We start from the raw sequence: 23818 nt of genomic DNA on the forward strand, positions 1-23818 counted from the left end.
AATACAGTAACTGGAGAGCAAAAACTGTACATGTCTTTTTAACTATTGATTGTATTTTTGTTTTGTCTTTTCCTTTTCATTTCTCCACAACAGGCGGTTTTATGTTTAAAGGTTAAATTCAGGCAAAAGTCTTTATTTCAAAAGTCCTGAAGATGATCCCCCTATAATTGAGCTTGGGATCGAAACGCCCGCCGACTGCATTTAGAGTGTCCCATACTTAGAATCTGTTTTATTATTGTATGGATGATTCACTCCAGGACACACTGTTGATTTGAATTTGTATGAGTGGCCTGTTAGCTCACTTTTGTTTGCCTGATATTGTTTGCACTCACTGTTTTCTTAACTTCCTTTCTCACGTACGGCACAGGACTGTGCCTTACAGTAACCTTCATGTCTTTGGTTACCTGTTTTACTTATGCATCGACACAACTTATTTTTGAATAAACATTCCCTGCCCGGCTGGGCAAGGGGATTTTTTGTACCATATAGCAGCCCATTGTGGTCTATATATTATCTTTAATTCTATCTGTTTATGCTGAGGACCACTTGTTTCCCTTAAAATGCTTGAAATAATACTGTCTTGATGTGTTTCTACAGCACAACTTTATCTCGTCTGGAACTTAGAGCATAGTGTCGGTCATTGTATGGTATTGGTAGCAGAATTATCTCCCTTGAAACAGTGTTACAGATGCTGGGTGGTGAATAACATGGCAGGACACGTTGTGTAATTTATGTAAGGTTTAGATTAAGTTTAATTTGATTGTCCTTCTTTAAAATCCCCCAGATGTATACTTTTAAAACCTATTTTTCCAAAATAAGACATTGGGAGCCAGATGTAGGTGGCCCAATACCGGTCGGTAACGGCTGAAATTACCGAATTTCGGCTGTTACCGAACGGTATTGGGCATTTGGGATGTAGGTGGCCTAAATTGCAAATTCGGTAATTTACTGATTCGGTATTTTAAGGAATTGGTAAATTACCGGGGCCAGATGTATCAAAGGGTTTTACCCATTCTGTGTCTATGTGAAAATGCTATAGTACATATGGCCCCCGATTCCTTAAAATACTGAATCAGTAAATTACCGAATTTGCAATGGAGGGAGCACTCAAATGAGTGCTTTTCCCATTTTAGGATTCGTTATTTAGCACCAACTAGGTTGATGGTAAATAAGGAATACCTCTGAAAATGCAAATCTGTGCATTTTCAACTGTGCCATGTGGCAGACATACATGCCATTAGGGCATGTATGTGTGCCACATCTGCACACAAGCACGATTCAGGGGTACAACAGGGTGTCAAAGTGACACCCTGACACCCTTGAATGTGTCCCCCATTTTACCGAATCGGTATTTACCGATTCAGTAATTGCCCTTCATTCGTATGGGCCTCCAAATCAGTAAATACCAATTTGGTAAATACCAAATCGGTTCAATTCGGTATTTTAGAATCGGTAAATACTATTTACCCACATCTGGCCCTCAGTCAGCTAGAACAGCAAACTAAATGTTAGAATCCCATGGTTGGCTTATGTAAAATCAATGCTGTCACATGGGGGGCGCATAGAGCTTTTTTACTCTCCTGATCGCATCAAAAAAGAGGATGTCACGGTGATAAAATCTACATTGATAAACTTATTTATGGCAGAGCGGGAGGAGATAGAGATGAAAAAAACGCTTGTTAGAAGAAATTATGCCCTTATCACCGCTTCAGGCCTTGAACCCTACCTAGTTTTTGTAACCAGACCATTCACCGTTTTCTTTTAACTAGATTTTGTTTAAATTTGACACACTTTTTGTTGGGCTCCTATGCTACGTGGGACACTCCTATTAACGCAAATCCCTGTGATTGCGATTTTTTTTCACTACAGGACACATTACACTTCACCATGTTTTGCGAACACTATGCACAAATCAGAAAAAAATATCTGTTACCAATTCTACGGGAGGCTGGCTTCTTACAGGTCAGGCCAGCGCTCTGGTTTCTACAACTTTTGTCTAGTGCACGCATAACTTTTCATGTAGCAAGCTTTTTAGTGGCAGGAGTTCGTATAAACAAGAAGCGCATCAATGCACGGCACGGACATATTATAACTGAATTACTTTAGTAAGTGCCGGTGCTTCTTTTTTAAGAATCATGTAATAAATTGTCACAGGGAAATTTTTAACGATGAAATAAATAATTATATATATTGTTTACTGAACTTATGAAATATGTTCATTTTAAACATGAAATTTTATCCACATTGTTTGTTTATCATAATTGTATGTATTTCATCTTGGTATTGAGAGAGCGCAAACTGAGAAAAATGTATAAGTGCGCCAAACTTACAAGTTAGATGCACGTATTTAGTTAAAGCATTTAGAAGTGTCGGAAATATATAGAAATGCATATACTCATGAATGTTTAATCAATATAGAAAGCATATTGTAGAGTGTGAAACTAATGTAGTAGTGTTTAGAAATGTTAGAGTGATATTAGAATCCATGTTATGCAGCTGCTGCAGAAGAAAATGTGATGCTGCTAAACGTAGAAATGTGCAGGCCTCATGGCAATGTATGAAGAACGAAAACGTGCCTTTACATCTCGCATAACATGGATTTGATATTACTCAGAATAATTGATCATATGTTAAAGTTATGTTTTTATAGAAGTGTTTCATATAATCAGAGTGTAATAGGTTAGAAATTGTTTTAGTTTAAGAAATAAAGGTTCACAGAGTGCAGGCCTTTGCAAGTAATTTAGTAGGCCTGGAAAGATAGAGCCGCTTCTTTGATCTGCACGTGCTAGTGAAAATCGAGTCTCGTTAAGCATAAAAAGTCAACCGTGTTCGAAGTTTTATGACTTGAATAGATAGCTGGAGGTTGGAATTTGGGGCCCAATCCATGGGTGTCTGTTTGCAGGTGCGAGGGGGGTTTCAATCAAGAGCGTGATGAATAGAGCTCTGTCCGGGGAGACATGCACAGGCCTGCAGGAGGATCCAGGAATTTCCTGGGGGGTACCGGCGAGCCGAGAAGAAGCCTGGGAAGCAAGGTCAACGCTAACAAGAGGCCCAGAGGAGTATCAGTATGGAAAAAGCCAGAATCGAAACCACGTGAGAGGTGTACGTGAGGGGCGTCTCTGAGGGGCGTTTCAACTGTAATTATGATTTTGTATTAGGGACAGCACCCCTGGGTGGAGTTAGAGCAGATGGCCTGAGGACCCTTAGAGAGCGGATGGGTAGGCAGAGAGGGTATGACTGCTATGCACAGGATTTTCACCAAAGACTAAGAAGAGTGAGTGAACTTCTTTGGAAGTCACCACGGCTGACACCTTTTTAGCTTAAGATTCTGTGAAGTAGGGATGTCACTTAGTCTAGTGTAGGGACAGTCTAACCTGATTCTTTTCTCTTTTTGTAAATGACGCTTAAGTTACATCTTGTGTCAATTCTTGCTAACCTGTTAATCTTCGAATTGGCTTTAGTGGTATTTTTCTGTCGACTAAGATCGTTCAGAGAATTCATGTTTGTGTTGGTGCCAGTATACATTTTGAACCTTATATTGAGATACTTGTATCTTCAATTATCTTTGGCTTTATAATAAAACTTTAAAACTGATTCGTGGTAAGTGGTTCTTCAGAGTCGTGCCAATTATTGGTTTACTTGACCTGGTAGTGGATTGCTTTTTACTCTATGACAGGCAACAAAGATTCAGTCGACCTAAGTGAGGATTTAGATCTAGAGTAATCAAATGCGAGATCAAAAATCCCGCCTTCCCAGTTGGTAGCAGAGGATGGTTGCCTTCTAGAGGAAGGTGATCTAGACTAGGTTAAGATTACCCCGAGGCCCCTAGAGATTCGAGAGATGACCAGAGGAAGAATCACCTGCCGAAGAAGGTGTTGACGGTGCGGGAGAAAAAGCAGCAGAGTCAGTCGAGAGTGAGTATAAAGGGTCATGCGTTGTCAGATTGCGGTGTTTTTGTGTTGTATTTGTGTTGTAATGTCATGCGGAGTTGAATGCCTGTAGTGTGATTGAGGCAGGGTTGTGAGTGCGCGCAACCTGGTGAAAATCTTAAGTTCAGAGAAGAGCTTAAGTGGTTCGGGTGTATCGGACATCCAGAGTAATTGTCAACCGTTGTGAAGGGGGTCATGAGGTACCATTGATCGCCCGCAGGACCGTGATAGGGGGAATGCAAGAGTGAGTGTATGAGTAACGGACGCTGGTCGGAAGTTACTGTGTGTAAGTAACCTATCAGTTAAGGCGATTGTCTGGACGTCTACGGAAAGACATTTCGTCAGTTGAGGTGACAATTACAGTTAGACTGTGGGCGTACAGTCAAGAAAAGTGATCGCTTGGTCGGAAGTAATCATTTTTCAGAGTATGAATGGGACGCATGCGTGACCGGGACACGAGCTGAGAAAGGAGGGGAACTGCTGCAAAGGGGACGAGTGACGTCAGAGAGAGCCGCGCTGTGATAGGTCGGTTGGTGTGAAGCCGCGCTGGGATAGGTCGGTTGACACAGACCGCGCTGTGATAGGCCAGTTAGCAAGAACCGCGCTAGTATTGGTGGATTGTCATCAGGAAGTAAATAAGCGCAGGGAATTGACAAAAGTAGATTTCGAACATGAAGTGTTTTAAATGTTTGAGAGCGATCTTTAAGAGGGACAGAAGGAACTCTTATTACGGGGAAGAAGCCCCGCCAGAGGGTACACCGGCTCATTACATGGCTACGAATGTTGGGTTGCATACTATATTGTGGATTTCTAATTGGAGTAAGATTACAGAGGGGAACGAGGAACTGACTTTTCCGAAACACGGAACGTTTAGATTAGAAGTATTGCACCAGTTAAAAGCAGTTATGACCTCAATGAGACCTCTGCCCACACCAACACAGTTCGAAGCCCTTAATGCGTGGATTAGGGCGGCGCACAACAGGAACCAGAACAGGCATCAAGAAAGAGTGAGACGATCGGTAAGAGCAGTGCAGGATGCCAAATGGGATGAGGAAGCTAAAAAGTGGAGAGTGCAGACTATTGAAATAGATAAATTGTACCCAGTAATAGAAGTTACCGGAGATAAGAGACCACCAGAGGAGGATGATGAGAGCGAGACAGAGGATAGTCTGATAGATAGGTTGTTGACAGACAGACCGCCTCCGTACAATAGAGGGATGGAAGGTGCTGAGCTCCAAATGAGGGATGGGGCTGGCATAGGAGAGTATAGACCACTTCCTGTGACGGAAAGGGAACCCACCAAAGGTGAGGAAATACCTCAACCCAGTCCAGTACAGAGAGTGGTCGGAAGATTTGTGGTACAAAAAGGGCCAGAAACAGAATGTGTCAAGTCCTATCAATTGCCAGACGCTCCCCAGGTACCTGTTACTATAGGTCCTATAGTATCGATTTACGACCCAGAGAAAGCACGAGAGGAGGAACAGGTACGGCTAGACAGGGAGAGAACAGAAATGGAAAACAGGAACAATATGATTAATTCTCGAAGGCAGTTGCCAGGACCAAGAGATTGGAGCACCCCATTAAATCAAGCAGGGGATCCCATAATAGATCAAGGGGGTCCGAGAGGACCTATGGACCTGAGGGGACCACGACCGAAGTCCTTTAAGGAATTGAGGGCTGACTTGAGAGAGTGGGATGCTAACACGGGAACCCAGAGTAATGGGTCAGGAGTAGAAGCAGAGTGGGGAAGTCGAGGCGATGGAATCTTGTCTCACTGCGGGGCTAGCGAAAGCGGTCAGGAGTGCGAAGGCAAAAGTCAGGAGAGTAGAGGAACTATGCGTCGGTTCCATAGAGAGAATAGGAAGGAGCAGGAAGATAGAAGTACAGAGTATGGAAGGGCATCTCGTCTCATTCACAGTGAGGGAGACCGAAGGACGCAAGAGTACAGGGACAGCTTCAAATGCACTCACCATGCACCTGGCGATAGTAGACAACATTGGGATTGCGGGAACTTGGGGAGTTGCGAAGGGTCCTATCATGTGTTGAGTGACACTAGACAGCAAGGGAATTGCGAAAGCATGGGGAAAAATGGAGGATCCTATCAGGTGCCTAGAGAAATCAGGCAGAATAGACAGAATGAGGCGTTGGGAAATAGAGCATTGTTTCACCACACGCCAAGGGAAGATGGAACTGCATGGGACCTATAAAGAAGGGAACATGGGAGGACTCCCCATAACTTGCCTGAACCTAGGCGTAGGGCCCGGAGCTGGGATGGGAGAGATGTCAATGGACCCTCTAAGAATGACACACTGAGGGCTGAGATAAAGGCAAAAAGGCTTGATGTAACCAGTTTAAAACCGGATCTAGATGAAATAATAGATGGTACGTTGCCTTTGGAGAGGATTGACATGTACGAGCAAGATGAGGTACTGTTTATAGCAAAGGATATTACTCCTGCGAGAGCAGTACACGAGAAATTATCTGAATTGGCAGACAAGTACATGGTAGACCTGTCAAGGACAAAGGCACTACAGGGTAACCATAGGTTACATTACTCATACCAGGATCTTGATGAGAGAAGGACAATCGGATTAAAAACACACATAAGGGAATTGATCACAGGAATAAGAACATGGAGAGATTTGGATAAATGGGAGGAAAGGTGGTCCAAGAAAGGGACTGTCAGGCAGAGCACAATCGTGATGTCCACGGAGGGAGGGCTACAGAGGATGGAAGCATACCCTTTGCGAGAAATTGCGAATGGGAGCTATGTGCATGTGCCCTGGAGTAGGGGGGACTTAGCGGCATTTACCAATTCTTTTCCTAAGCTGAGGGAGAATCCCGTGGAGTGGTATAAGCAGGTAGAGAGGTTTGTAAAAATATCTAAAGTACTGTGGGTTGACCTGAACACCTTGTTTGATATTGTAGTCCCAGGAGACTTGTAGACGGCATGCAAAGTTAGTGTCGAATGGCCCACGTCTGAACCGGAGAGGGATGCTCAGACTAATGGACCGTCAGAAAGAGTCATGGAGAAATATGAAAGGGTAATGACTTGGCTGAAAGATAAGGTGCCACTGCAGGATATAGATTGGGTCAAAATAGATCGGACTAGGCAAGAACCCAAGGAGACAGTCCATGAATATTATGAGAGGCTACTGAAAGCGTTCAAACAATACAGTGGATTGGATGTTATGGATCCTAAAGATATAGGACAGTTTGTGTCAAAATTCGTTTTGGGCTTGAGACCTGATATTTGTTTGATGATTCAACAACATTTAATTTGTTGGCAAAATAAACCATTAGATGAGATTTTGAGATATGCGAGATACTGTAGTGATAAAATAGATTCCAAAGCAAAGAAACTTAAGGAGAAGTTGATGATGGTACAGATGCAATCGGCTGGAAAGGGTCGACAGCAGCAACAGGGAACAGGGACCATGGGAAGGAGACAAAATAATCAGAATAGGGACAGCGAGGAAAATACGAGACCTAGAGTAGACCTGGCTACCTTGAAAAAGATGACAAAGTGTCACCAGTGTCACCAGGTGGGACATTGGAAACGCGAGTGTCCCTATAACCCTGAAAATGGAGAACTAGAAATTGAGGAAGAGGAAGTTCAGAGCAGTCCGGTAAAGTGGACAATGATACCCAAGGGTAAGGTGGTCAAAGGGGGGACCCCGGCTCCTCGAGCCCAGTTCCCTCAACCACCCAGAATTGCGACAGGAGAAAAGACTTATAGACAGATGCCTCTTTTTGTAGGAGGAGAAGAGTGTCACTATGTTGATCCTCTAACCGGACAACGAGTGAATAGAGAGAAAGACTGCACCCTCGGGGCTGTTCTAGAGGTGGACCAAAGGAGACCATACGGAGAGGCAGAAGTAGCAGGGTGTCCTACGACCTTCTTGGTGGACACGGGGGCCACTCGATCCACTCTGAGATCAACAGTGGTTCCAGGTCTGCCAATGTCGGGAGAAACAATACAAGTGGTAGGAGTCGCAAATAAGAGAATGACTAACCCTCTGACAGAACCAGTATTAGTTAAAATAGGGAAATACAGCGATGAGCATCAGTTTGTGGTCTGTGACTCTAGCCCTGTGTGTCTGTTGGGAAGAGACTTATTGTGCAAACTAAATTGTACGATATACTGCACACCTCAGGGATTGGAAGTACAGATTAACGACGACGATGCCGACTTTAAAGTTGCAAACTCAAAGGTATGCGTAGAGCTGTATCCTACCTTGGCGGTGGAAGAGCTCCCTTGGGACTTAAGAGATACGGTGTCATCTGAAGTATGGTATTTCACTGGGGAAGAGATAGGACTGATCAAAGGAGTGGAGCCAGTGAAAATCATGGTAAAACCAAATGTCGAATATCCAAGAACGCCACAATACAAATTGACTCCAGAGACGATTGCCGGAATAAAACCCGTGATCGACTCCATGATTAAGCAGGGAATACTGAAGGAAATCGTGGGAAGTCCATGTAACTCCCCGATTATGGGTTTGCAGAAACCTAGTGGGAAATTCAGAATAGTGCAAGATCTCCGGAAGATTAATAACATAGTTGTTTCATGTTGTCCAGTGGTACCGAATCCATCAGTGATATTGTTTCAGATACCATTCCAAGCTGAGTGGTTCACGGTGATAGACCTTTGCCAGGCCTTCTTTTCAATCCAATTAGATGAGGAGAGCCAATTTCGTTTAGCTTTTAAGCTGGAAAATCGCGTATTAACATGGTGTCGTATCCCACAGGGGTATACAGAAAGCCCATCGATTTTCAACCAGATACTGAAGAAAAATCTTGAAAGTCTAGTACTGCCGCAGAACTCGGTTTTGGTCCAGTACATAGACGACCTACTTGTCGCGTCAGAAACAGAGGAAGCTTGTAAGGTAGACACCATCACCTTGCTGAACCATTTAGCTGAGAACGGACACAAGGTGTCTCCGAGCAAATTACAGTACTGTCTGACAGAAGTACAGTACTTGGGTCACAGAATTGAAAAAGGGAAGCGGAAGGTGTCAGCAGACAAAATAGAGGTGATCATGAAAATGAAGGATGTTCCTAGGAATGGTTGGTTATTGCCGACAGTGGATAGCTAACTTTTCACTGAAAGCAAAGCCTTTACAGAAACTGACGCACAAGGAGGTGAGTGATCCAGTACCATGGGACAAGGACTGTTTGATGGCATTCTTGCAGCTGAGAGAGGACTTGCGTCGTGCTCCTGCTCTGGGAATGCCGGATTACGGAAAACCATTCTTACTTTACTTCTGTGAAAGAGAAGGTTGTGCTTTGTCAGTTCTGGCCCAAATTCATGGAAATGCCTGTAGACCAGTTGCATACTTCTCGGCTACTTTAGATCCAGTAGCCGCAGCGTTGCCCGGATGTCTCAAATCCGTTGCTGCAACGGGTGTCAGCATTGAAAGGTGTGAGAGCATAGTCATGGGACACCAGCTAGTGGTGTATGTACCTCATTCTGTGGAACTGTTAATGACCAGGACCAAGACACAGCATTTGACAAATAACAGGCTCAGCGCTACGAGCAAGTTATTCTTGCCGCAGAGAACGTGACCCTTAAGAGATGCTCTGTCTTGAATCCTGCTACTTTGATGCCACTTCCAAATGATATAGAAGATGGAGAATGTGAAGATCACGATTGCCTTGATGTGACTGAACTATGCACCAAACCGAGACCAGATATTGTAGATGAGCCGTTGACTGACCCTGATGAAATTTTCTTTGTTGATGGCTCATGTACAAGAGACAATATTGGTCAGTTGAGAGCAGCTTATGCTGTTTGCACCATTACTGGAGTTGTGGAAGCCGCTTGCCTGGAAGGAGTACACTCCGCTCAGGTAGCCGAAATCATTGCATTGACCCACGCCTGTATAGCAGGTAGCAAAATTCGAGTCACCATTTACACCGACAGCCAATATGGTTTTGGGGTAGTTCATGACTATGGGCAATTGTGGTCTCTAAGAGGTTACATGACTTCTTCAGGTTCACCTATTCAAAACGGGGAATTTGTACGACTATTGTTAGAAGCATTGCAAGGTCCGGCAGCTATTGCCGTTGTTAAATGTGCAGCCCATACCAAAGGTACTGATTTTGTGTCCCAGGGAAACAGATACACAGACGAGGTCGCACGTTATTGTGCAGAGCAGGGATACTCTTTTACAGAGGTAGAAGTGGGAGGGACACAGGAAAAGACAGAGTTAACTATGATGTTGGAAACTGTAGACACCTGGGATGATTTAAAGGGCATACAAGAGAATGCAACAGACTTTGAGAAAAAGACATGGGAAACCGCAGGTTGTGTAAAAAGCGAAATGGACTTTTTGGTTTCTGCAGATGGAAGAGCAGTGTTGCCGAATGAGTTAGTGAGTCCAATGGCGAGGCAAATTCATGGACCGGTACATCTAGGCAGAGATGCTATGCTTCGGGTATTCAGGCAAACGTGGAATAACCCCAAGTTTAGAGTAGCCGCAGAAGCAGTGTGCCAGCGATGTGTAACCTGCCAACAGTTGAACGTAGGAAAGAGAACACCAGTCACGTTGAGTCACATAGGGAGGTCTGGGGGCCCGTTTAATCGGATGCAACTAGACTTCATTGAAATGCCAAAATGTAATCGCCTCAGATACGTTCTGGTGGTTGTCTGTATATTTACCAGATGGGTTGAGGCTTACCCTACACGCAGGTGTGACACACTCACAGTAGCAAAGTTATTGCTTAGGGAGTTAATACCGCATTTCGGGGTGCCGGCCTCTTTGGAATCAGATAGGGGAACACATTTCAACAGCGAAATTGTGAAGATGCTCTGCTCAGCATTGAATATTGATCAGAAGCTGCACTGTAGCTATCGACCAGAAGCTTCAGGAATTGTGGTGCAGATCAATGGGACGATATTGTCCCGAATTGCCAAAGTGTGTTCATCGACATCTCTGAGCTGGCCTGATGCACTGCCATTAGTACTTATGAGCATACGTAGCACACCCGACAGGAGAACAGGTCTCTCTCCACATGAAGTATTAATGGGGAGGGCAATGAGACTGCCATCAATTCCTACTGCAGCATTGTTGAATATCACAGATGATCCAATCCTGGATTATTGCAAGGGACTTTCTGATGCCATCCATTCTGTGTCTCTTCAGGTGCAGGCTGCTGAAATTCCATCATCCCAAGACCTGTGTCACGACCTGTGCCCTGGTGATTGGGTCGTGGTGAAGAAACACGTCAGGAAGAATTGCTTAGACGTGCGTTGGCGAGGACCCTACCAGATCATCTTAACATCGAATACTGCTGTTAAGGTCGGAGGGCTGCCCAACTGGATTCACGCCTCCCATACGCGGAGAGTTCCAGCACCCCTGGAAGAAACAGCTCCTCTCTCGGATGAAAACCCAGCTGTGGACGAAGAATCGACAGAGGGGACCAGCCAAGCTGTGGGGGTGTCGGAGGAAGCTGGGAGCGTGTCAGACCAAGTGGAAGAAGGGCAAGACGACAGCGAAACTGACGTTGCCACAGAAGGAGAAAGTAGCTGTGAGTACGAAACACACACTCATCAAGCTGCAAGTGATCAAGAGTCGGGTGTGAGGACAAGGAGCAGGAGAACAAGGCGTGGAGAGACCAGTTGGCCTGAAAGAAGGAAGAGGCCGAGCTTGAAGTCAACTCCAGAGAGAACCCTTGTTCCTATATCCGAAGACTCAGACCTGGACGAAAGTGCACAGAATCCAGAAGCGAAGGGTCCAAGGAGATCAAGGAGGGTGCGTGTACCCTGCAGAAGATACGCCACTCCTGAGTGGACCTACTTAGCAGCAGATGTCGTGTGCACAGAAATCCGGGAGGGTGAGGGAAGTGACAGTGATCAGCACTGACCCCATCATAAAGTTGGAAGTAGCGTTGTTGGTGCCTGGAGTTGAAGCTGAAGGGTTACTAACACTCACTATCCCCAATCCTCCCTACCTGAGCAGAATACGAGAACTGGTTTTAAACAGAGTAGAATTTCCGACTTTTGGTACAACAGTATCAGCACTCGAGGAGACCATTCTTTGCCTAGAAATATTAGAATGCGCTATTAGAGCCGCTGGAACATGCACAATTATAGACACCTAAAGACTTTTGTAAATAAATAAGATTGAGAAGATAACCTAGCGCCAAGTGGAAGAAGAAAAAATTTAGGGACCTTTCCATTTAGTTGACGGAGAAGGGCTAGGGTTGTCTGTTGTTGCGATTCAAAAGACTGATTTCGAAAGAGATTGCCAGCTTCCTGAGGTGTAGTGCAAGAAAGACTGAATGAACAAAAAGAGACTGTTGAAGAGATAAAGAGAAAAGACTTGCATTGAGAAAGAGACTAAAGGCTACACTGTCTGAAGAACATGGAGGCCGGCAACTCGAACCGCAAAGCGAAATGTATAATAGGTACACTTTTAGCAGGAGTAATTTTTCTTATAGTTTTAGTAGTTACAGTATCATATATAGTGGGACATGAAAACGAGACAAAAGCAATGGAAGCAAAGGGTATGGTAACATCGAAACCTACTACTGCTGGTAAAAAGGAGGACAACGCAATACAGGAAAAGGCTTTACTAGCAGCAGAAGCTCGTAGGTTACATGTAGATGAGTCACAGGGAAACTTTAAATCAAACGCTTATGCCAAATTGTTGTATGAATACATTGACGTTATGGAGGCGAAGGACTGTTACGTCTGTATGCAGTTGCCAGCCTCTGTAGACGAAGGTATTAGATATCATCATCTTCCATTGACTTATGGGATTACATGTAGTTTGCTGCTTAGCATATTTTATGGACGAGATAGCTTTGAGTACTATTTTTCAAATTTTGATGCAATACTACCTGAAGTCCCAAACTATAAGCACCTAAATAAGTGGGACTATTATGAGAGTGAGGACAGATTAGGGAAATTTTTCATTCCTTGGAAAACTTTAGATACTTCACATGCCCGAAGAAATAATCTGACCTGCAAGGTATCAGAAATTGAGAAAAAGTTTATAGGGCAGGTAGATGATCGATACAGAAGGCAGAAGATTCTAAAGGCTTCTGGCCAATGGAAAACAGATTGGACCGAGGAGGAAAAGTCACACAAAAGAAAGGGTAGTAATGGTCTAATAGCTTTGGATCGAACACAAAAAGGGAAACTATGTATATATAGGGGTAAGACCTACTATGAAAACGTGTTTGTGGGAGAAGTAAGTTGTGAACATGCCTTCCAATTAGAATATTACTCGAAAGACTTCTTAAAGGGAATGCAAGTGATTTTGAATGTATATTTTGTATGTGGAAGAAATGCCTACATGAAACTACCTGACAATTGGTACGGTTCATGCTATTTGGCAATTGTCTTCCCCAAAATATATCACGCTAAAGAATTAGAAATTATAGAGGGAAGAACTTCAGCAAGGAGGAGACGAGATGTAGGAGATGCTGAGGTAGTTGGAGATGTGTTTGGTGCTATGTTCCCTCTTGTAGGATTAATACTGAATGATGTCAAGATCAGGAGATTGGCAACAGTCGTAGATAGATTATCTGCCAGTACTGCTCGATCATTGATGCTGTTGGAAGGAGAGATGCAATCGATAAGGGCAATGGTTCTTCAAAACCGACTTGCTCTAGACGTTCTCTTAGCCAAAGAGGGCGGAGTCTGTAAGGCTTTGAAGGTCCAGGAATGTTGCACTTACATTCCAGACAATTCAAAACCTCTTGAGAAGTACATACGAAATATAACTGAGATACACCAAGAAATTGAAGATCTGTCAAATCAAATTTCAAAGCTTTATTCGACATTTGTCATAAAAGCATCCTTCCTAACCCTGTTACAATAAATACTACAGCTAAAAATACTTTCTAAAACACATATTAAACATTGACAGTCAAATGCTATACATGTTAAAAATGCAAAAAAGTTTTCCAAAATTCATAAAAATTATTTTTAAAATAACAATTCATGTGACAGAGTGATTAGATAATAGCAGCCATATTTCATTTTGTTGTATTTAACATTAAAGTGCGAGTGCGAATTGCCCATGCCCAAGCAAGAAATTTTGCTACAGCAACTACAAATGGAGTAGAACAATCGGATTCTAGTATTCTGAGGGCTATCGATTGACTACGGGTACCAATATTTGAGCACACTGGCTTTAGCCATTTGCGCCTAGGGCTGACATACAATGGGCAACAGAACAACAAATGGGAAATGTGCTCTATTTGATCCTTACAATAATAACAGTGTTCATCCCACATTGGGGACCAGTGTTTCTTAAAAGCATTCACTGGTAATGTTCCTATACGGATTTGGAAGTATAGTTTCCTGTCATGTGGACGTTCAATTATATCCCAATATGGTTCGCATGACGGGTACATTTTTATATCCAAAAAGCGGGTTGACAGTTTTGATCGGGATCCTTTACAAAACATTGTTAAATACACCGTCTCCCAATATAGTTCTTTCAATTTTGCTTTCGAAGGAAACTAGCCACATCATTAGTGCCCCATAGGTGTTCCAGTTTTAACTTTACAAGAAGTCCCCGTAGTTCTTTTAGCCATATAATACAATGAAAACGATCAAACTTGACAACATCTGCCAGAGCTGCAGCATAATGGCTTAGCTCTGGAGTCACCATCAGGCGTCTCCAATATAAAAGTGGCCGTAGCCTAGCTATGTCCTCAATATTTTTTCTGCCGAGGTCCAGTTTTAGAGGAGTTATGGGTGTACTTTGGGGGACCATTACAAGCCCTCGCAAAAATCTGTTTTCTGCACGCCCCAACTCTCCCAAATTTGCAAACCCCCATAATTCGGATCCATATAAACAGGCGCCCAATACTTTCATATTATAGATTTCAAGTGCACAGTTTACCGGCTTTGTTAGCGAGGCTCGATGTTTTAAAGCAACTGCTCCTGCGAGCTGGCTAAACTTCAATACTGTCGTGTTAATGTGCGATTTCCACTTCATGTTTCCCTGTAGAATGATGCCTAGGTAAGAAAAAGCATCCACTTTCTCTAAAGGGGTGCCTTTGTATTTTATTACACGTTTGAAAGTGGACTGTTGATTTAGGCACATGAATTTAGTTTTGGTGGTATTCAGTTCAAGGCCCCTGCTATCACAAAATTCACCAAAGGCATCAACCACTTTTTGGAGACCGCTCGGCGTGCATGAAAGTAAAAGCGTATCGTCCGCAAACATTAGGACGGGGACGTGGAAGCCTGCTATAATTGGAGCGTCACTTGGGGATTTCTTTAAATGGTCAACAATGCCATTTATATAGATTTAAAATAGTGTTGGCGCTAAGACACACCCTTGCCTTACTCCTCGTTCTACTGGGAAGGGGTCTGTTACTTCTCCCTGCTTGCCCCACCTGATTTTAGCAATATTTTTTCGTGGAGGCAAACTAGGAGAGTAAGGAGTTCCTGGCTTAATCCTACATCAGCCAAGGTCTGCCACAATTTTTCTCTAGGGACCAGGTCGAAAGCTGCTTTTAAGTCCACTAAAACGGCATACAATGAACCCTTTTTTAGTGTGACATTTCTCCAATAGATAGCTATGAAGTAAAGAACTTGGTCAACACTACTAGTCAGTGGCGAAACCCTGCCTGGTAGGGTGACAGTATCTTCTTTTAGTCAATCCATAGTTGCAATTTATTCTGGACTAGGCGCCCCATCAGTTTTTGTGCTGTGTCAATGAGACTGATGGGTCTGTAGTTTTTAGCTAGAGTTTTATCACCTTTTTTAAATATTGGGATGATTTCTGCTCCCTTCCAAGAAGCGGGCACTTCCCCCCCCCCATTGCCACTGCATTAGCCAACATTTTAAAGTAAGTACACCAGGCATTCCGGTCCAATAGGAATATGTCAGCCGGGATTCCATCCATGCCCGGAGCTTTTCCCCCCGCTACACAATCCAATGCTTTACTGACATCCTTTTCATTAAATATTTGGTGTTTGAAAAAGACGGGTGGGGGGGTTGGTCAAAAATGTAGGCTGGATTTCGGGCATACTGTGGTTTGAAAAACTCAATCCATTTATTTTTAGCAACAACATTTTGTGGCTGGGCAGCTATCCCTCCCCTCTCCCATTTTACTGTGTCCCAAAATCGCTTGGAATCCTTGACAGCACAGGCCTCCTTCAGTTCATACCAGCATTCCTCATCCCAGCGTTTCCTGGCCTGTTTTTGGGTCTGTCTATAGTTGTCTCTCGCCCTCCTAACTGCTATGGCATTGCCTGTTCTCAATTCCGTACTCAATTTGAGTCGTGCCAACCTACAGCTCTTGTCGTACCATCCTTGTCTTGGTTGTTCTTTTTTTGTTTCATTGGGATCTACTGTTTTAATGAAGAAGCTTTGAATTTTGCAGAAGAGGTTTTCATGGGCCTCCATCATGTAATCTTGGAAGTTAAGCTTCCCATAATGGGACTTGATGTTGTTTACTTCATCGACTACTATATTTTTGAGGACCTCTAATTTTGCTACATCTTCTATCAGCATTCTCCATTTCAAATGGCGTTGGTTATTCGAGCATGCAACATCTTGCGTCACCATTTCATTTTTATTGGTGTGCTCTGTAGTCTCATAATAGGAGTATAGGGTCAAGCGTAGAGGGTTGTGATCACTTTCTAGTCTTTCTTCCACAACCATATCTAGTATTTTGTTCCATGCCATTACATCCAATAATAAATAGTCAATTCTACTAGCTGCTCGGCCATTGTCAAACGTATTGTTCCCTTTTAAATCAGAGGGCGAGCGCCCATTTACCGCTCTCAATCCTCTTGCTAGGCAGAGACTCTTTAGCTGGATTGCCACTGCACTCCATTTTTTAATGACAGGCAACTCTAACTGGGGTATTCCCCACTTGGCATCCTCCTCCTCAGACAAGATCCTATCCTCTTCACCCAAGGGTTCAAAGGTGGCATTAAAATCCCCGCAAACTAATATGTGAGATTTTAGTGTTAACATTTCAATATTCTGCTCTAGAATTGTTACGACCTCTGAGGATTTGCCACTACCCATTCCCCTGGCATAAACATTAAACAGGACAAGTTCTTGGCCATTTTCCCATCTAATATTAAGTACTATGATGTCATTAGATGGTACAGATCTTTGTTTTATTGAGCAATTCAGTGACTGGCGTATCCAGATTAACAAGCCTCCAGAAAGGGCGTCCTAGACGATTTCTAGTTGCTGGCATGTAAAAGTTTAGATACCCCTGACGAAAGGTTGGGGTCTGTGACCAAGTTTCTTGCAACATAATGATGTCATGTTGGTCAATGAAATCAACCCATTCCGGTGTAGTTATCTTATTTACTATGCCTGCTATATTCCAAGAGACAAGAGACAGTAATGAAGTTTCTTGTTGTTGCAGTGTCTGGCCCTTCTCAACATTATTTACAAATACTTCGTGTCGTGCAATTATTATTTCTCCATCCGTCAATATAGTCTTGCTCCCTTTCGCCTCTCTAACTCTGTTTGGGCCCTCTATATCTATCTTTGGCTCTCTAGATGCAAAGGTTTGAGGTTCCCTGGGACCTAATATCTGCTTGCCTATTATCTGCTCGCTCAAATCTATACATGTCATGTTTCCTACCCTCCCATTCTTTTGGATCATCTGCCTTTTGGGAGAAACTGGTTCACAGCTTGCGAGTCAATCGCATTCGTTTAGATCGGATAAAGCCGAGAAACGATTTTCCAAGTTTAGCCCCCAGTCACAGATGGGGCCACCCCTAGCCCTTCTATTTCCCACTACTGACCACTTAGTCCTTAGTATGCTTGGCTTTGCCACAAGTCCTCTTCTGCTATAAAAGAAGTCCAACGTAAGTGGAACTATTTCGGCCGTTCTGCGTTGTGGAGGGAAAATATTAAGCAGAATGTCCGGTAATACATCAGGGCCCTTAAAGTTTAGTACCACACAATCTCCTGCGAATTTCTTGGCTTTAATCCCTATCCACTTTACCCGTCTTGCTGTTAGCAAGTCTTCTGTCAGCTTTTCTTTGCCCCAGGGAGATAAATGCATGTTATTACTCAACCACTGCAATGCTTTATTTAATAGGGAATCTGGAGACTCAAGCTGGCCTATTTTCAGTGGTGGCACATTGGCAAGTACTAGGATCAGGGGTGAGGCTTCCACAATTAACTCCACAGGGCTTGTTTCTGTATTAAAATCAGAGATTACAGCATTCCCTTGGATTATCGGAGGGTCTGAAGCTATAGGGTTGTTAAGATCATTACTAGATCTAGTTCTAGTTGACTGAATAGGGACTGGTATATCTTCTACTCTTCCAGAAATGTTCCCCCCTGATGTATTTCCCATCACTTGTTTTTCATCAAGTTTACCTATTATCAAATTCGGTATTTCCCCCACACTATCACTTGTTGTTTTTAGAAGGGTCTCCAGTTTATTAACTTTATCAGTAAGGTGGTCTATTTTAGATAGGAGAGGTTTAATTAACCGAGATATCTTAGATTCTAACATACCCATAAGCTTATTCGATATCATATCATCCCATCCTGTACTGCCATTCCCCTCCTCCCTTATTCCTTCTGTGACACTTTTATTTTTATTTTTTGGGGGGGTTGCTGGTCTTTTCCTACTAGACCGCAGACCTTCTCTTTTGGGGGGACCCTCTTACTGCTCTTGGTGCGGGGACAGGCGTTGGTGGAGAGATGCTCTCCTCATCTATCTCTAAATCATTGCAGGACATATTTATCTCATCCCCCATTAATAGGTCGGCATTTATATCTAGTTGTGGCGCAATAGATGCCGTGGAAACATTTAGCACTGCGCAATCATTATTTTCGTCAGTATGTAGATCTATTACATTTATTGCATCAGAGTCTGATTGAGTCAAACCTAGCTTTTCTATTTGTGCACATGGTGGAGAGTCACTAAGCCCCAGGGAAGACCTCCGTTCACTATTTATTTTTGCCACCACCTGGACTAAATAATTGTCCATGGTGTTGGCAGGGGTGATGGGGGTTTTCTGTCTCGACATGTGGGAGCCAAACGATCCTAATACAATAAGGCTAGATAGTGAAATATTACCAATAACAAGATGTTAGGCCTTAGGCCCTTAGGCAGTCAATAACAGCGGGCCGTAAAAAGCAAGTAACTCACAGCACTGAAGTTAATAGAGTCCTGGTCCAGTCCAGTCGTGGCCAGTCTTGGACTGTCTTAGACTGTCCGCCTGAGGTTCCGTGACGGTTCCGTGACGACTTGAACCCGTGTTTTCAAGTTTGTCGGAAATACATAAAATTAGTATCAGCGAACCGCAAATGATCCATTTAGTATATCCTAGTGTTTTCGCTACGCTACGAGCAAGAGCACTCCTTCCACTGACACATTTCTGATATACACACGGCATCCATCTTAGATCGTGGCCGCCATTTTTGTGGTTCCTTGCCCTCACATATGCAATAGCCTCTGATCATTTCATTCACTTCACTTTGATTAAAGACACGTAGCCTTAGCCGGAGATTCACCTCTTACATGACACGTACACCTTAAACCAGATCACACTGAAGCTGCATGACTCGACAAAGGCTGCCTCCTCTGCCCGAGGCCAGCCCACCTGAACTGGTTCTCGTGTCCATTGTCCCGATCATGATTAGGCGGCCGAAGCCGGTAGCCTTGCCCATTTACAACCCACAAACATCTCTTATCCCGCTTTCCTATCTTTTGCACCTGGCTCTGCTCCTTTCCTTCTGGGCCTTTATTAGGGGGAGGTAACGAACTTTACGATGAGGCGGTCCGGGTCTTGAATGCAATATTGACAAGGGATTGTGATGGACTGGTGGGAACCCCTCTTCGTGATGTTTGGTATCAGATATTATCGACAGTTCCTGTGTAACGCCAAATATTTATTGTTTAGAGACACAAAAGGTTTGGGAATGTACCGACATGTGAAATATTTGCCTAGAGCACAATTTTTGGTATATAAGGAGCAACCCTCAATGTACAAATCGAACAGTCTCCTAGATTCTGCCCGTGTGTAGATTCTGTGACTTCTGTGTCCCTGCAGTAATAAACCTTTGGTCTTTGACGCCACCATCGAGAAGCCCGTGTTTCTGTTCATTTGTGCACCAAGGCAGGTGGGACTCCGGGGTCTTTGGGTGTTGTACCCTGACACCTCTGGACGGAACCAAAAAGTCCAGAACTCCAATTGGCGCCCAACGTGGGGCGACGTCATTCGGTACCGGTCCAAAAGCCTGAAGAGTTCGAGAAGCTTCGTGTGAAGATTCCTGAGGGAGGCGCCCCACTTCATCGATCCCGGCATATCGCAAAAGTGGCCCTGAAGTTCTCTTCCACGAGGGTTCCCGTTCAGGACGGCTGCAGTGGGCCGTTGCCTTGACCGTCGCCCTGTCTTGGACCCGAAGTGGTGCAGTCCTTAGTACAGCGAAACGTGACGGGTTTCTCCTTGGTGACGTCTTCAGTGCCTCAGTTAAGTATTTAGTGATAGCTAGCTGGTTACTTTGTGAGGATTGTTAAATCCTTGATCGGTTCTTGGTTTGGTTTAGTTTCGTAAGATTATCACTAGTTGTTCTGGTTACGATAATCTATTTGGTTCAGTTTGGGTATCGATACATTAGTTTGGTTTTGGTAGGCCTAAGTTCTTGGTTCAAGTGCACAATTTGTTCCGTGTTTTGTTTGTTTTGTGTTCCAGACTGAAAATGGTAAGTCGGAAAATGTTGTCTTGTTTTAGTTGCAACAGTGACTCACAATTAGAGGATTCCTGTCTGGTTCCTCCGATTGGGACTCCCCTATATGACCTATATTGTAAGTATGGTGTGGGTCCTATAACTTATAATGAGATATGGGTCCGTTATTGTAAGAAGGATGGTGTCCTTAGCTGGCCACTGCATGGTAGTTTTGAACAAGAGATCCTTGATAATTTAGAAGCGAAATTGTTTAGGAAGAAAGCCCGGCCGGCAATGTTTGACTCTTTTCGTTATTGGCGGAAAGAATCCAAACAGAGAGAAATGAAAAGGTTGAAAAAAGAGCAAAAAGAACTAGAAGAGTTAACTCTAGAGCAAGCGACTAAACAGTTGCAGGCTAACGAGTGTGAGAAGGCCATAGATGTAGCCATTAGAGAGCATAACTTAGCGATTGACAAGTGCTATCCTGCCTTGCCATCGAAAATGGCTAAGATACTGGAGGATTCCGAAAACGATCCTCTGCTATCTTATCTGTTACGGTCGCCTCCACCGTATGCACAAGGTGCTACGGCTCCACTGATCCCGAATGTTCAATTGCCGGTTGCTGGACAACCTGGTGTTCCTGTTCCTCAGAATCAAGTTCCTATACTTCCCGTGGTGAATGTAAATGTTCCTACAGCTCCTCCTCTTCCCGCACTGCCCGCTCCTATACCTACCACTGTACCTACTGATCCTCAAACTATTTTCCTCGATACTCCTACTGTTTCGTCATCTATTCCTACCTCTACTGCGTTCTCTATGTCTGCGAGTGTACTAACTCCACTTTCTGTTCGTCGAAGAATTACTGATTCTGTTACTAATATGCTGTCGCCTATATATAAAACCTTGATTAAGACTCCTACTCCTGACTCTGTTCAGAGACGGAGTCAGCTTCCAAGTACTGAGGAACGGGGAGTTTTAGACTCCACAGCTCTCAGATGGATTACAAAAGTTAGAAGATATAGTACGAAAGATGTGTTAGAGACATTTATGCAATGGGGAGAGCCAACGCAGCGATACGTCTTCGACGAGATGTGCTCGTTGTTGCGTGAGGAAATAGAAGAAGACGATGTCGAATCAGATTTGGAAGATTTAATTAAAATTCAAAAAGAGTTTGCTGCAGGAATGATAGTGGGTGATAATATAAAAGAAGCGATGGAACTTATTTTAAGTTTTAGGAATGATCCATCTCTTCGTTCACCGAGAGATTTAGAGAAAGGTAAAATGAAGCTAAGTCGCCAATATCCTATGAGGGAGGTTCCTCCAATTTGGCGCGAAGCTGTGCAAGCTGATGCGGTTGCTGGTATTGTGGCCACTCCAGCACAGTTCCAAAGAGTATGGATACATATTCCATGGAAGCGAGCAGAAGTGTTAGCAGTGAAACAGGCCTTGCCAGATCCACGTAAGAATCCAGCCGGATATTACAAGGAATTGACACAGACAGTTGAGGCTTGTATAATGAACTTAGCCGACATTGATATGTTGTTTGGTAATGTAGTTCCACAACCAGTGTGGGCTAAAATTCGTAGAGAGGATCATCAGGCTGCTTTAGGTGGTGATTGGGCAGCTATCACTGCAGCAGATGCTCAACAAATAGGTGGTGCGAAACCCGAACCTTTGATTGCTAATCTGCCAGGTAGAATAATAGATTTAATGAAGACTCTGATGCCAGCATTGCGTGTTAATTGGGATAAATTATCCGCATGCAAGCAGAAGAAAGACGAAAGTGTCTCCGACTTCTTCACGAGGTTCGAAGAAACTTTTGTAGACCATAGTGGTCAGGATATGAGCACTGAAGGAGGACAGAGATTGTTTGTCGATAAATTTGTGCATAATTTGTTACCTGAATTATGCAATAAATTGAAAGACTCAGAAAGTGCGTGGGCTGTATCTACGACAGCGCAAATACTTGCGACTGCACAGTACTATGAAAATAGGGATAAAGAGGAAAAGGAGAAATCAGAGAAGAAAACGAAAGATTTAAAGACTAAAGTTCTTTTACAGCAGGCGTATCCGCCTCGTACGAATCAGACTAATACGCAGCAAAACTCATATCAAAGGACAGATTATAATACATCAAGGCCTCAATATCAATGGAATCAGTGCGCGTATTGTAAGAAAGAGGGTCACTATAAAAATGATTGTCAAATTTTAGCGCAAAATAATGCGGCAGCAGCTCAGAGAGGTCGTGGTGGTTATGCACAAAATTCTAGAGGACGAGGACGAGGTGCTATGCCTCCGCAAACGAATGATCGTCCTTCTAATCACTTTGATCAACAAAATGTACAGTCAGCTCAACAGAATAGATCTCAGCAATATCTTGTTGAGGATTATTGTGAAGTTGAAGAGGGATTTCAACAAAATGGGTACTAGGACAGCCATGGACAGAGAGAGGGAGTAGTATCAGTTCCAGTGGATCAGAGTGGGCCTTATGTCGCAGTAGCAACATCAGGTGTAGTCGAACCGTTTCTGTTGGATACTGGTGCCGCGAAAAGTTCTATCATGCATGCGAAACTCCCTGGCGCACCTTTGTCTGGCTCAACAAATGTTTCCGTAGGTTTTTCAGGCGCCCCTGTGTACAACCCGATATCTGGTCCTTTGTCTATTTCTGTTGGACCGTGTCAATTGAAAGCACCCTTGATTTTGACGACAGGTTGTAATGAAAATCTGCTTGGTTTAGATTTGTTAAAACGACTATATGCGACATTGTACTGTTCTCCGGAAGGAGTACAGCTTACTTTGGGTAAAACACTCACCTCTCCGATGTACTTGTCAATGGACGCACTCCCGCCGGAGCTACGTTCACTCCCTGATTCTCTTTGGGCGACTGGTCCCAATGATGTAGGTCTACTAGAAATTCCACCATATGTAGTAACTTTGAAAGCGAATGTAAAATTTCCAAGAATTCCCCAATATAAAATATCGAGTGAAGGAGAACGTGCACTTTTACTGATTGTGCAAGATTTGATTAAGAAAGGTGTGGTTGAAGAAACGCGAGGAAATATTTGTAATAGTCCTGTATTGCCGATCTTGAAACGAACAGATCCTACAAAGCCTCCAGTCTATAGGTTTGTCATAGACCTTAGAGAAGTTAATAAGATTGTAATTCCGCAGTTTCCTGTAGTGCCAGACATTACTGCCTTGCTAACATTGATTCCCGCTACAGCCAATTGGTTCTCAGTCATCGACTTGAAGAATGCCT

At 43.6% G+C, this 23818-nt stretch overlaps 1 protein-coding gene across 1 annotated transcript; it reads left to right on the plus strand.

Moving 5' to 3' along the window:
• The first annotated feature begins 2852 nt into the window (after window positions 1–2852).
• LOC147725888 (uncharacterized) lies at window positions 2853–12236 on the plus strand. The gene is made up of 2 exons (XM_086962813.1): window positions 2853–4948; window positions 11078–12236. The coding sequence occupies exons 1-2, from the start codon at window positions 4601–4603 to the stop codon at window positions 11795–11797; spliced, it is 1068 nt and encodes a 355-aa protein (XP_086818939.1). The 5' UTR covers window positions 2853–4600; the 3' UTR covers window positions 11798–12236.
• The last annotated feature ends 11582 nt before the right edge of the window (window positions 12237–23818 follow it).

The sequence above is a fragment of the Lissotriton vulgaris genome, chromosome 3_1 (genome assembly GCF_964263255.1).
Source record: "Lissotriton vulgaris chromosome 3_1, aLisVul1.2, whole genome shotgun sequence".
NCBI classification, from domain to species: domain Eukaryota; kingdom Metazoa; phylum Chordata; class Amphibia; order Caudata; family Salamandridae; genus Lissotriton; species Lissotriton vulgaris.